General features: G+C 51.4%; 1 protein-coding gene across 14 annotated transcripts in view; it reads right to left on the reverse strand.

The window, feature by feature from the left end:
* Positions 1–14,649, reverse strand: part of EHMT1 (euchromatic histone lysine methyltransferase 1) — a 127,484-nt gene that overhangs the window by 29,559 nt on the left and 83,276 nt on the right. For 12 of the 14 annotated variants that reach the window (XM_027650164.1, XM_027650168.1, XM_027650173.1 and 9 more), the window contains 7 exons: positions 14,415–14,495; positions 11,879–11,999; positions 9,903–10,031; positions 6,975–7,120; positions 3,541–3,684; positions 1,555–1,781; positions 55–219 (listed from right to left, as the gene is read on the reverse strand). In XM_027650164.1, the coding sequence (XP_027505965.1) occupies positions 55–219; positions 1,555–1,781; positions 3,541–3,684; positions 6,975–7,120; positions 9,903–10,031; positions 11,879–11,999; positions 14,415–14,495 (1,013 nt within the window). The remainder of the gene's footprint in view (positions 1–54; positions 220–1,554; positions 1,782–3,540; positions 3,685–6,974; positions 7,121–9,902; positions 10,032–11,878; positions 12,000–14,414; positions 14,496–14,649) is intronic. The other 2 variants (XM_027650179.1, XM_027650176.1) reach the window with 1 other exon arrangement.

The raw sequence follows: 14,649 nt of genomic DNA on the forward strand, positions 1-14,649 counted from the left end.
CTAGTTAAGCAACTTTCTTGGGAACTGGAGAGACCCAGTGGGGTTTTTTCTTACTTTTCAGAGTCCAGGGCAATCAGGGCACTTTCCAGAGTTTCTTTAACTGGTCCCTGGGTCAGGCTAGTAGTAGGCTTAGCAAAAACTGAAGACCCAGCCATGTCAAACCCCTCAGCAGCTGAACTTTCTGGCTTGTCTTCCTCTGACAACCGTGTCCCAGTGCCACTGGAGAGGTAAAATGAGAGACAGCCAAAGCACAACCATTAAAAATACACTACAGTGTGGATCTCATGCCAAAGAAGGAAAGCAAATGCATTTTAAATACTTTAAATACTACACTTTAGCTAAGTGTAACTGGAATCCAAACAAAAACCAATATATTTTACAGCCTTTTCAGTAAGAACTTGCCCAAAAAGGAACTGCACTGCCCAGTGATTACATTTTGATGGACTCTGTTATACAGGAAAACCAGGAACACGGGGCAAGTCAAAAAAGCCACCTGAACAAGACCAGATGGGATGGGAAGTCAGAGTACTGTTCAACACAAGGTTGGCTTGATTTATGTTTTCCTCTTTGTTTTCCTCCCCTCTTTACACTTGGAGCTACAGCCAGGTGCTGCAGGAACATCCCTGTCACTGAACACACCTGGCAACATCAACTAGTTCCACTACTATTCCACTCCTTAAGAATGGAATTATCCCATAAGAAGAAGGAAAGTTTAAATCCTGAACACCCTGACCCTATCCCTAACCCTATCCCTAACCCTGACCCTAACCCTAACCCAAACCCTCACCCTAACCTCAACCCTATCCCTAACCCTAACCTAACCCTAACCCTAATCCTGCAGCTGAGCTTGGCTTGTGTCGTAGTTAGAATAGCTGGGACCAGTTCACCACTGTATGGGTGTAACCCAAAACTGTGTATTCTACAGCCTTCCATGCCATTGCCCAGAAACTGGTATCAATAGACTATTTACACCCTCTGCCCAGAGCAGCCTGACTCCTTTAGGTGTTAAGAGGCCTGCGAGATAGGAGGGTGCCTCCCTCTTTTGTGGAACTCCCCGCCCTGGGGGAAGTACTGAGCATTCCTGCCTGAACTGGAGAATATATAATCATGGAGTCTTGGAACTTTTGGAACCACTCGTGGGATCCAGAGGAAGACTGCAGATCACCACTCTCAACTGGACTGCAACCACCACCCTTGACCGGACTGCACCAGCACTCTCACCAACAGGTTTTCCCCTCTCCTTTTCCTTTGGACTCAGGGGGCCCAAAGAACACCACTCTGTTCATGCCCCAGGGTGCTGGGTTATACATTTGGGGTTTGTGGGTTAAGACCAATTGTTTGTCTGTACAATCGTACTTATTGTACTATTTTATTAAATTGTTATTCTAACTTATAATCTCTCTTTTGAGTTGAGTTCTTTTCCCCTGCTGGTTTACCTTTAAACCAGCACATTTTGTGAGAGCAGGACCAGGAAGCCCTCTGCTCATCAGGAGGAGCACAAGAACTCAAATTCAAAGCCTGGTCTGACACGAGGTTTGAGATGCCCCAGCTCACCTCCCCGTCGTGGTGTCGGCCCTTCCCTCCACAGCCGCCGGTTTCTGCTGCTCGTAGGTCAGGGACACCGTGGAGGTCGTGTCAGCCTTTGCTATTGTCACCTCCTTGGCCTTGGAGGCCTCTTCCCCACAGTGTGGGCAGTAGCTCGTGTCGTTGACCTGGGAGGCACAGCTCTTGTGGAAGCGGTGGGAGATGCTGCTCTCCGGCTGACACTCCATGAAAGTGCCCTGCAAGAACCACAGAGAAGGGATTCACACCTCGCCCAGTGCAGCCCCTCAGCCCTGCCACACGCTCCACTCACCACCACTCCTGCCCCTGAAAATGTCCAGTACAGTAAGCAAGCACTGCCACTTCTTGAGAAGAGAACAAAACCAAGGTGAAGAGGGAAAAAGTCACTCGGTGAGGGACTGCAAAGCAAGGTTTTTGAATCGGGAAAGAGAACCGAGAAGTCCCAATTTCCAGCTCTTTCCTCAAACGCTTGAAGTTGTCGCTTCTGTTTCTAGAAGTGCCAGTGCACTGTAAGGACGCCCCCCAAAACTGCAAAAGGAAACTTCAGACCTGTGTGCTGAGCCAGCATTAAAACCACCCAACAAAGCTGCACACAAAAGGATCTACACGGATCTCATTAAATCGGTCGTTGACCCCAGTGTAACCTAAATTATGCAGCTTCTCTGCCTGGTCCAGCCCCATCTGCTGTTTAACCCCAATAAGGTGACTGACTGCTCATGCAACAAACTGGGCAACTTCTCTTCAAATTATTTTCCCTTTCCAGCAAAGTCCTTCCAACTGACCTGCAGGGACCCCAGAATTCCCTGCCCTGAGGTATCAGTGCTACCTGAAGCCCTGCTGGGCTCTGGGTTAGTGATGGATGGCACAGACACTCCCAGGTTCACCTCTGGGGGCCAGGACATGGCACTGAGAGATGTGCAAGTGTGCAAGGAAAGGTCAGTTAAACCTACTCTTCTCCTGAATTCACAGTCCTCCCAAGCAACCTAATTAACTCTATTTCAGCTTAGCAAAATGCCTTTTAAGGGTTTTAAGGATTTCATCTTTTCAGTGATCTTTGACTCAGCAGGAAAACCCGGGATGGCTCCATTTACTACAGTAATGCTTGACACTACTGCAGCATCTTCCCTTGAGTCATCCTGAAAAACACCAGCATCAGACAATTAAGGCTCATCATCACCCTGTGAGGCCTCAAGTGGTGCTTTTCAGCTTTACCAACAGGGAAACAAGGACACTGACCACTGAAGGACCAGACCAAGGCCATTAGAAGCCTCGGTGTCAGAGGTGGAAGAAGCAGCAGGAGATCATAGAAACACAGACTGGTTTGGGTTGGAAGGGACCTTAAAGATCATCCCATTCCAACCCCCCTGCCATGGGCAGGGACACCTTCCACTAGAACAGGTTGCTCCAAGCCCTGTCCAACCTGGCCTTGGACACTTCCAGGGATGGGGCAGCCACAGCTTCTCTGGGCAACCTGTGCCAGGGCCTCACCACCCTCACAGGGAAGGTTGTTCCCTAATATTTAATCAATCTTCCTAAAATCTAACCTAATTGAGATCTCAAACACTGCCTTGGTCCAGTGCCATCACTCAGGTTCCCCACCTAAACCAGGGAGGGGGACACAGAGGGCTCACAGATTCTTTTCCAAACCAAGCTAATACATTTTTTTGGTGTGATTGATCTGTACAGAGAACAAAAAAAAAACCAACCAAACCCTTGTTCCAAAGAAATTCCTAAGGCAAGACTTCCACCACGTGAAAACCCTTTTTGTGACACCCCTTGGGGTCTCCGGGACGATAAAGGCGACGATTTCAGCTACCCTCACACACATTCCTGCTGCAAACACCTCCTGATGTGCTGTGGAACGAGGTGGAGCTGATGCCAGGGAGTCAGTAAAGCCCTTTAGGTACCATCTCCACCTTCAGCTTCCAGGCTACTGCGACAGGCACCCCCTTCCCTAGATTGAGAGCACGGACTTACTGCAGTGCAAAAGTATCCACAGCCAGGGCAACACTGGTGTTTCACCATCCTCCCTCTATGGTCCTCACACAGCACCAAAAGCTGGACTTTGTTAGACGGGCGCATCAGTTCATACTTAACCACACTGTTTGTGCATCGGCCCAGCTGGAACGGGAGAAATCAAAGGAAATGAAATTACTGGAGACCAAAACACTCTCTGTGCTCGTGCTGAGGAAGATCTTGCATGCTGCCCTGAGGAGCCCTGGCTTTTCCACAGTGATTCAGCCGTGTGCCAGGCAGCATTAGCAGTGCAGCAGGAAGCTGGGAGAGCTGCTCTCACAGGAAGGGATGCATCATTCACTAACTAACATGCAAGTGGACCCCGAGTCGCTCGTTGCTTGCAAGGAAAAAAAAAAAAATCATCACTGGAAATAGGCAAGAGCCAAGCAGCAGCAGAAGGGGCAGTCCCAGGGGCCTGACTCACACAACACACACTCCCCTCTTGCCAGGAAGAGTGTGTGTGAGTGACCAAGAGAACGAGACCATTCGCACTAAATCTTGTTACTGTTCAAAAGTAGAAGTCACAGGAAGATAAAGGGAAAAATAATTGCTCCTCGTTGCCAGCGAAGTTTATCGTCTGTACTGGTTCCAGCACTGGCCCCTGCCCAGACCACAGGGATGAAGAGCCAGGCTTGCATGAGAGCTCAGCTAAAGTCACATTTGCAGCACGTTTTCCAAAGGGTTTCACCGATGTAGAGCTCTGGGCTCAAAAATCAGAGAATCAGAGAAAGGTGTGGATTGGAAGGGACCTTAAGGATCATCTCATCCCACCCCCTGCCATGGGCAGGGACACCTTCTGCTATCCCAGGTTACTCCAACCTGGCCTTGGACACTTCCAGGGATGGGGCAGCCACAGCTTCTCTGGGCAACCTGTGCCAGGGCCTCCCCACCCTCCCAGGGAAGGATTTCTTCCCAATATCTGATCTACACTTGCCCTCCTTCAGCTTAAAACCATTCCCCTTGTCCTGTCACTCCAACTTTCTCATGCCCCACCTGTTCTGTTAACGGCAGCAGGTTCCACAACTGGGCTTCCCTCTTCCCAACCAGTGTTCCCTGCTCTGCTGCATCAGAGGGATCAGCACTTCCTTCTGCTGCCCCACTCCCGCAGACACCACACTGTCACATCCCAGGTGCCACCTGCCAGCATGGCCTGATGCTGTTTGGGTTCTGTTTCAAGTCCCTCTGGACAATAATCTTGCTCTCCCCATGTGCCTGGTAAAGGACACTTATAAACTAGGAATATAAAGGCGAAAGGCTGCTCCAAGGAAAGGTCCCTGGGAGGGAAGGGGCACAGTTACTGTGTGTTGTCACCACAAGCAGAGTCAGGCAGGAACTCAGTGCCTGCTCATCACTCACAGACTGTCCCTCTGCTCCAGCTCAGCTTTGATTTGCTGCTTTTTCTCAACAAAACTAGACTTTCTCTATGATTTTTCTAAGTTCCACTTTTCCTGTAGAAGCAACACCCCTGTGGGAAAAGAGAATGGATTTTAAGCCAGGCTCATCATTCACCCCTGGCACGTCCAAATCAACTTTGCCAAACTCCAGCTTCAAGGTCTCCCTGTGGCTGTGGCACCTTGGCTGGACTGATCCCTGTCACCACCCCAGTCCAGGGGCTGCAGGGGTGGCACGAGGGGACCACTGATCCTTTACTGAGGAGGAATTTTACTGAGCTGAGGGAATTTGATTAACATGTGAAAAGCTGCACTATCTGTGTGAGGAAGATCCTGCACTGTTATGTCACACTAGATGATTTGTTAGGAACCCTAAAAGAAGTTTGACGTGATTAATTGCTGTTTTCCAACCATTAGAGAGTGCAGCAGGGTGCTCATTACTATTTATAACACTCTCCAAGGACATGACAGTCTGGAGAAGCCACTATTCACACAGATAATATTCTTATAACATCTATGAGTCATTTATCCCATTATGAAAAAGAATCCAACATAAAGCATGGCCTTTGCTATTCCTCCCTCTGATTTATCCAGGGACAGAACTGTCAACCCAAAGTAGACACGAGCAGGAACTCTTTCATATCCCTTGTGTTTATTTAGGAACCCTGGGGTCCCTCCTCTCTCTGACAAGTCTCCCAGGGCATCCTCTCTGGAATGAGTCAATTTTGCCACTCTTTGGGAATTCCTCTCTCTAGAGGTACCAGCACGAACTAAGACAAGAAGAGCTGGGCTGCAAATCTGATTATCCATTTCTCCCTCCATCTACCCTTCTCCAAGGATCCTGGAGGAGAACTAAGGATATTCTCACTCCTTGCCCTACTACCAGTGAGTATCAGGTGCTGCAGTGAGACTGCAGCTTGGCTGAAGCCAAAAAGAAACCCAAGTGTCTCCCAGTAAAAGGAGGATCCATTGAGTGCGTTCCTGTCCTGCAGTCTCACTTCCCAGACTCCAGAATGGAGTCATTTGGCCACTTAATTCCACACTTCTGGAACCAGCAGAGCCCAACAAGCTCAGCTGTGACCAATGAAAAGGCATTGAGTGCAGTTGTTGTCTGTCAGTCAGACCTGGTGCTGCACAGAGTTGCCAGAACATCGAATCAAAGAATGATTTGGGTTGGAAGGGACATTAAAGATCATCCAGTTACACCCCCTGCCATGGGCAGGGACACATTCCACTGGATCAGGTTGATCCAACCTGGTCTTAGACACTTCCAGGGATGGGGCAGCCACAGCTTCTCTGGGCAACCTGTGCCAGGGCCTCCCCACCCTCACAGGGAAGGATTCCTTCCCAATATCCTATCTATCCCCGCCCTCTGGCAGTGGGAAGCCATTCCCACTTGTCCTGTTGCTCCATGCTCTTGTAAAAAGCCCCTCTCCATCTTTCCTGTGGGATCCCTTCAGGTACTGGAAGGCCACAATTGGGACATGGGAAGCTTTGGAACAGAAGCCTCTTAGGGGAGGAGGAGAGAGGAAGGCTGGGGCAGCAGAGTACATGCCAAGTTCCCAAAACTCAAGACCTGCCCATGGAAAGGTTTGCATCAGCTCCTTTGTAGTCAAGGAAAACCAGCTCCAAGCTTCCCCTGATTGGATTTTCTCCCTTGGATGCACGTGAATGTATTTTAGCCTACTTGGCCTCTCAGTCAACAAGATCCAGCCACACAGGCTGGGACAAGCAGAGAGACCCACCCAGAGCCTCTCCCACTGCAGACACAGCACCTCCTCCCTTCCCCGTGGCTTCATCCCAGCAGTGGGACACACACAGAGTGCTGGAGCCCTCACTGAGCAAGTGAGATGTTCACCCTGCCATTCCCACACCAGTGGGTCCCAGTCCAGCAGGCACAGAGCCCCTGCACGACCCAACACGTGTTCCTGGCACAGCTTTTCATCCTTTATGTCTTTGTCCTCAGCAGAAAAGGCTGTGAGAAGCTAAAAGACAGGCTCCTACCTCGTTGTTCACGCTCTCCGTGGCCATGCACTGGTTGTTGGCTAACGTGGTGATCTCTCTGCTTTTGGGGGTTTCCATTCGACAGCTACAGAGGGGAACTTCCTGGAGACCATCTACTTCCATTGCTTCAGGACCATTGGAAAGACCTGGAGTACAGGAGACCAGCAAATCAACTCATATTCTCTCCCAGGAGAAAGGATGCAGTCCATCAACACCACCCGTGCCCTGTGACATCCTCCCATTCCATGTCCTGAAATGCTCTCAGGGCATTACCCAAATCCTGTGAAAAAAAGACTCTGTGCTTTTCCGAGTCCAGCCACTCTGCAGCTGACTGTGCTGAAATCAAGACTAGTAAGTTAAGAACAGTTTACTCTGAGCAAACCTCAAGCAGGCAAAGCAAGGACGAGGCACAGTTTTTTATCAGTCTGTCTCTCCTCCCCACCTGCCCCACAAAGCTGTGCCCTGGCACCAGAAGATTTGCAGGAAACCACCCAGAGTTGGAAATTTGAATAATCACTGGAGTGATAAATAGTGAAGATCAGGAAAGCACAAACTTCTATTTGCAGAGGTCTATTACACAGATGGGAAAACAAAATTCCTGGGACTATTTGGCCTCAGTCATCCAAGAATTATTTATTTTGGAAAGCGAACAAACCAGGGAAAAGAAAGCAGCAAGATGCTCCAATGTTCTTGCCTTTTCCTCATATCTTTCTCTCAGATGCTGAACACTTACAAACCTATGAAAAGGTGGATAATGTTGAGAGGGGATTCTGCCAGGTAGGGGGACCTAGTGGGAATGTTCTTGTGGCTCCTCTGGATCCAAATCAATCACTGGGTTAGCCATGACTGCTAAACACTGGGCTAGTGACAGGAGGCTGACTCTAGTCCTACAATCCTGGAACAATCCTACACTGAAACACCACTTTTGCAATGTCTGCAGCACAGAAGGAAACCCTTTGGGCTGGTTCAGCCTGGAGCATCCCAAGCTTTCCCTACCCACTGCTACGGGATCGACTCACAGCAAGAAGGAATTGTGCTGCTGCTTTTTAAGCTTTTGAAAGGAGAGTTATTTTGCTGCAAAGTTCTAAAGATTAACTCCATTTCTGGGGGATATTCCTCTTTAATTCCCCTGGCAATGGCAATGTTCTCCCCCACACAGCCCCCTGCCCACAGTTCTGACCCTGTCAGCAGAACACAAGACCCTTTCATGTCATCAGGAATTTCCTTCAGCCAACAAGTTGCAAGCCCCAGCCCAGCAAAAGGATATTTCAAGACATACAAGCACAGGGAAAGTCCTCTCAGTTTTCATGTAAAATCCTGTCAAGATCTGAAAGGTTTAAGAGCCTTTTCTAGGAGCACAAATCACAAAGCTCATTCCTTGCCTTCTGAGCTGTCACTTCCCTAATCTGTTTGACATCCAGAGGCTCTGGTGAAAGCATCCCTCATCCATCCTGACCCTCCCTTGGTGGGGAACTCTTTGATGTGCCTCCATCAAAGGAGCCAGACAACCTCTGAGAGAGTGAGGGGCACAGACGGGTGGATCTGGCCCAGGTGGGAGGTGCCGGAGCTGAGGGAAGTTCAGCACTGGGAACAGCAGCTGGGGCTGAGCACCCAGGGCCCAGCACCATCCCTCCTCTTCCCAGGGCTGAACAAGTGATTCCTGGGGGCACAGCGACCCTGATTTGGGGGGATGCTGGATCAGCACACGCAGGGAATGGAGAGGAGCTGCCCAGTGGGACAGGAGGGCTGGGCCAGCACCTCGCAGCCCTTGATGGGTGTATTCCTGAGCCAGCGTGCCCCACTGGAACTGGGACCCCACCCACATCCTCAGCCTCATCCCTGTCCTCAGACACCTTCCCTATCCTGACCCTCATCCCCATTCCAGCTCCATGCCTATCCTTATCCCAACAAAATCCCCATCCTAGCCCCATTCCTATCCCACTCCCACCCCTGCCATTCTCAGCCCCACCCCAGCCCCAGCCTCATTCCTATTTCAGACCTATCCCTAGTCTCATCCTCATCCCAGCCCCATTCCCACCACTATCATCATCTTCTTCCCCATCCCAGCCACATCCCTATTATCATTCCCATCCCAGGCCCATCCCCATCCTCATCCCTAGTCCCATCACTATCCTCATCTTCACCCCCAGCCTAGCTCCAGCCCCATACCTATGGTCATCCCTTCCCCTATCCTCATCCCCAGACCAGTTCTATCCCCATCCCTATCCTCATCCTCATCCCAGCCCCAGCTCAATCCCCATTCCTATCCCAGCCCCATCTCTATCATTATCCTCATCCCATCCCAATCCCATCCCATTCCCACCGCACTCCGTGGCCACCAGGGGGCAGCCGGGGCCCCGCACGGGACAAAGGCCCGGCCCCAAAGCCAGACCCAGATCCAGATCCAAACCCAAAGCCAGACCCAGACCCAAAGTCAGACCCAGCCCCAAACCCAGACCTGACTCCAGACCTGGCCCCAGACCCAGACTCAGCCCCAAACCCAGACCCAGACTCAGCCCCAAAGCTAGACCCAGACCCAAAGCCAGACCCTGACCCAAAGCCAGACCCAGACCCAAAGCCAGACCCAGATCCAGACCCAAAGCCAGACCCAGCCCCAAACCCAGACCCAGACTCGGCCCCAAACCCAGGCCCAGACTCAGCCCCAGACCCAAACCCAGACCCAGACCCAGATCCAAACCCAAACCCAGACCTGGCCCCAAACCCAAACCCAGACCCAGAGCAAAACCAAGACCTGGCTCCAAATCTAGATTTGGCCCCAGATATGCAGCCCCAAACCCAGATCCAGCCCCAAACCCAACCCCAGCCCCAGATTCAGACCAGGGCCCAGCACCAAACCCAGCCCTAAAACCCATCCACAAACCCAAACCCAGACCCAGTCCCAACCCCAGCCTTGGCCCCAGCACTCACCCCCCGCTGGCGAGGACAGGATGCCCTTCACCCGCAGGTCCAGGGAATCCAGGGACACCTCCATGTACTCCATGCTGTTCTCCTGGCCCGGGCCCTCCCTGCCCAGCGATGGTTTATAGGCTTCGGCACCTGCATGGGAACAGGGGCATTCACAGAAACCCCACCAGCACCACCCACCACACAGGGTGCCAGGCCATGGCTGGGACCAGGCTCTGTGCAGGCTCCTCAGGAATGATGGAAACACAACATTTGGGCACACCTGGTACAGCGGGTTCCCTTCCCCAGCTGGTCAGACAGAGCTCCCACCTCCACTCAGGCAGGGAACAACCAGAGAAAACAATCCATGAGACAGGTTCTGCCTCCACAAGGCACCTCTGCCTGCTGCTACCATGGCACAAGGAAGGGATGAGAAGGGCCCAGAGCATCCTCCTGCCTCCAACCTGCTGCACAGGGCTCAGGGACAACATTCCAGCCAGGCAGAGCCAAACATCCCCTTGTGCACCTCAGGAAGAGGACAAGATGGGTGACATTCAGCTTAATGGGAGGGGAAACACATAAAAAGCCAAGTTCTGGCTCTAAGTGAACAAAACTGCTGCTGGGAAGAGATTGTGTGGGGATCCCTCACTGGGAAGAGACTGTGTGGAAATCCCTCACTGGGATTGTGTGGAGATCTCACAGACCCTGAGTGGGGATTGTCAATCACTTCACACCCCCTTGACTCGACTTTCTCCCTCAATTTGCTTGTCCCACTGCAACTTGGCCAAGAGAGTTTGGTTACCCTGGAAGAGCAGCTGCCACTTCTACTAAAGGGGCAGAAAACCAGTCTGCATCTGAAATGCAGGATTAGGTGTTTGGTGTGAAAGGGTGTAATGGTCCCTACTTCATCCTGGGAGGAAGAGGAGCAAGCCAGATGACTGACAGACCCCAGGCACAGACTAGAGGCTGAAACATGGTCAAGTAACTCAGAATTAGCCACAAACTTGCTGATGCAAAAATGGCCTGGTTGCACTGAATTAGCAAGAGTGGAGGAATAAACCCTTGGGTGGCAATGGATGTGTGAAACCTTGGTAATGAGGCACAGCTGCACTTCAGAGACTCTCCACTGTATTTCACCCACGTTGTTACCTTTCCTGAAGGACATCACAACCAGCCTGCACTCCTGGCTCTCCCCAGCCCACAGAGGCCACTGAAACCTTCTGAGTGTTGGGTAACTCAGGATAAACAAGAGCAACCACCTGAGCACTTGAGATGGGCCAGAGGCAGCTCAGAGGCAGCTCATTACAAACACTGTGGTGCTTTCAGAACAAGCAAAGCTAACCTGCACATTTCATTCAGCTGCACAAACATTCATACAAAAGCAATGGAACAGAACTGGTGGTTCTTGCTTTTCCTTCTGCATCTAAACATGCTCCCTGAGCTCATGGGACAGGGCTCCACATGGACATAACGCACAGAATCATAGAATCACAGACTGGTTTGGTTTGCAAAGGATCTTAAAGATCATCCAGTTCCACCCTCTGCCATGGGTTCCACTAGCCCAGGTTGCTCCAAGCCCCATCCAACGTGGCCTGGAACACTTCCAGGGATGGGGCAGGCACAGCTTCTCTGGGCAACCTGTGCCAGGGCCTAAGATTCCTCCTAAGGTCCCAACAAACCCTGCCCTCTGCCAGTTTAAAGTCATTCCACCTTTCCCTGTCACTATCTATATAAAAGGTCCACCTTCCTCCTTTTCATAAGCCTTTTCTGGATACTTTAAAACAAAGGGAGTTCAAGAACAAACCAATATTCCTCCAGCATGCCAAGGACAAAGCCACCCCATGTGTTAAAGTGGCACCAGCAGTGACTGCCACTTCACACCCTGGGTAATCACACAGCCCAACCTGGGGAAGGAAGAGACTCACAGGCCTCAGGTCCTTCCCCCTCCACCTGGAAGGCAGATTTGGGTGCAGCTAAAGGAACAAAACACAATTAGTTACCTAAAACACTGGTTTGTTTCTTTTTATTCCTCCGTCTCCTCTTGCGGGTGGGTTTCAGCCATGGACTGTCCGTCTTCCCTTTCCTCTTCAGCAGCTTCTTCTTGACACTGGACTCCGAGCTCTGAAGAACCAGAGAGGCCACGTGCACGTCAGGCATGTCGGCACCAGCGTCCCAGCAGCTCCTCGTGCCCGTGAGGAAGAGCCTTTGTGCAGCTTGAGCGGCGCAGAAAGGCCTCCAAGGACCAGGGCTTTGAAACCAAGGGGTGCTGAGATGCCTTTATAGCACCGAAAAGGAAACCCAGGCACACGTGGGGGTGTATTTCCTGTCATTTCTGTACTGCAGGCGGCACTTTCTCTTCCATGGAGGCCCTCAGGCCAGCTGAGCACCTCTGTGCAGCACTGAGAGGGTGCAGGCACACACATGCTCCCAGCTTCCCAAAAAATGGTGGAATCGTAGAATCACACCATATCTTGAGTTGGAAGGGACCCACAAAGATCATCCAGTCCAACTCCTGGCCCTGCACAGACACCCCAACAATCCCACCCTGGCCCTCAGAGCCTTGTCCAAACCCTCCTGGAGCTCTGGCAGCCTTGGTGCTGTGCCCACTGCCCTGGGGAGCCTGGTCAGTGCCCAACCACCCTCTGGGGGAAGAACCTTTTCCTGAGATCCAACCTGAGCCTGCCCTGGCACAGCTCCAGCCGTTCCCTGAGTCCTGTCTCTGCTCACACAGAGCAGAGATTGGAGCTGCCCCTCGGGAGGAGCTGCAGACCCTGGTGAGGTCTGACCTCAGTCTCCTCCAGGTGAACAAACCCAGTGCCCTCAGCCACCCTTTGTACGGCCCCTCCACCTGGGAGTGTTGCCCAAATGCTCCTTGAGCTCTGGTAGTGGGGTTTTCAAACGAAAATGTTCAGATTTCTCCCCAGCTGTGTTAGAAAATGCCAACGAGGAACCCGCCTTGCACCTGAAGAGCCTGGCAGGGCTGGGAGGGACCCAGGGGAACTGAGCTCTACAGACCATCCCCCTCCCTGAGCCAGGCACAGGGTGGCACAGACTAATCATGCAGCAAATACTCAGCCACACGTATGAATCTAGACAGAGTTTGGGTTTTGCCTCAAAAAAATACAGTTGTCTGGGGTGGGGTTTCAAAGTCAACATCAGAATGGGGAATGAGGCACCACGACCCTGTCAGGCAGCCTTCAAGGCATCCATCACACAATTCATGTTCAAACTGAAATTCTCTGCTCCTGATACTTATCCAGCTCCCATCAAAGCCCAGGAAAGACCTCCTGCTAGCACTAATAGCAGCTCTATCAGGCCCTACCTCCATAGGCTGCTGCACCAAGGCTGTTCCCACAGTGAGGGAAGAGAAACGCTGCCCCATAACCGTCCCAAGTGGGGGCTCAACCACGTGGCTTTACCTCAATTGCATCACACAGCTTGTGGGGGAGAGGTTTGTGCTTGAGCCAGTCCCTGCCTGGGGAACTGACTGACTCCCCAGAGCACAAACCACCACCCAGGATGGGAGATATAACCTGGGAGGTTGGACTGAGCACAAACTCAACCCTTGGTTTGGGCTAAAGCTACAGGCTGGCCTCAGCTACCCAGAGAAAGGGGCAGCTGCACAGCCCCTGCTCCTCACTCCTCTCTGGCTCCTGGAGTGTCAGAGCACGAGGAACAAGATCCTAAAGAGCTTCCACAATTCATTTGGTGTATTTTGTAATTATGGTTCTACCTTCAGCTCAAAACATCAAGAAAATGAAGCCAAGAATTTTCTCAAGGTGAGTGAAGAGTTGGGGTGCCTTAAATGCTGGCTCCTCAACTTGAGAGGCTGTGGAGAGGGAGCAAAGTCCTTAAGTAAAGGAGAGGGGGTGGGGGACAAAGACAAACAATGAACAGCAATTTAAATTAAAAAATCATCAGGTTCTCTTCACCAACTATCTAAAAAAAAAAAAAAAACAGAAATCCCCAGCAGCAGCTGAAGGTCTTGACCTCGTGCTACACAAGCAACCTCCCAGGGAGAGCATCTGTCTGTCTGTCTGTGTGCTATTTGTAAGTCTCCCTGGTAAGAGCCGCTCATCTGGAGTGAGGTGGATGTCAGATCAGTGTGAATTTGGGCTGTGGGTTGGGCCAATGGCTTTGGGAACAACTCCACCTGAGCTCCAAAAAGCCCAGCAGAGCTCCAGGTTGGTAAGGAAGCATTGCTGGCTCCCACCACTTGCCAACTGTGCATCTGAAGAATTCAAGCACCCTTAAATGCTTCCACCAACATTCAAATGATTAAAAGCAGTCAACACGTTGTTGAAAACAACAAAAGCTCATTAGTTAGCATCAGAAGGCAATTAAATGTACCACAGATCAGGGTTAAGCACCTTGTGGAAAACAATACTGTGTGTGTGGGTGGTTTCAGAGAGCGAGTTTTGTCAAGGAACCATGAAACTGCACCGCTTTGCTCTCTCTCTTTCTGGCAGCAGTGCAAAGGGGAAATTATTATCAACAGGCCACAGGCTGAAAGACACATTAAGCAGCCCAGCTTACCAAGTCAGACTCGTCTCCATCCTCCTCCTCCTCCCCAGATTCTACAGACTCTTGTTCCTCCTCAGACTCGCCATCATCGATCTGCAACCACCATTTGCCCAAGAGCAGAACAGGTCAGTCAGGTCGGGTCTCTCAAAGTAGAGCATCCCCCACCACCCTGCTGTGCCCCCCACCCATCAGGGCATCCTCCACCATCCTGCTGTGCCCAGAATCCATCAGAGCATCCCCCACCATC

This window comes from Corapipo altera, unplaced genomic scaffold (genome assembly GCF_003945725.1).
Source record: "Corapipo altera isolate COAL_440 unplaced genomic scaffold, ASM394572v1 268, whole genome shotgun sequence".
Lineage (NCBI taxonomy): Eukaryota > Metazoa > Chordata > Aves > Passeriformes > Pipridae > Corapipo > Corapipo altera.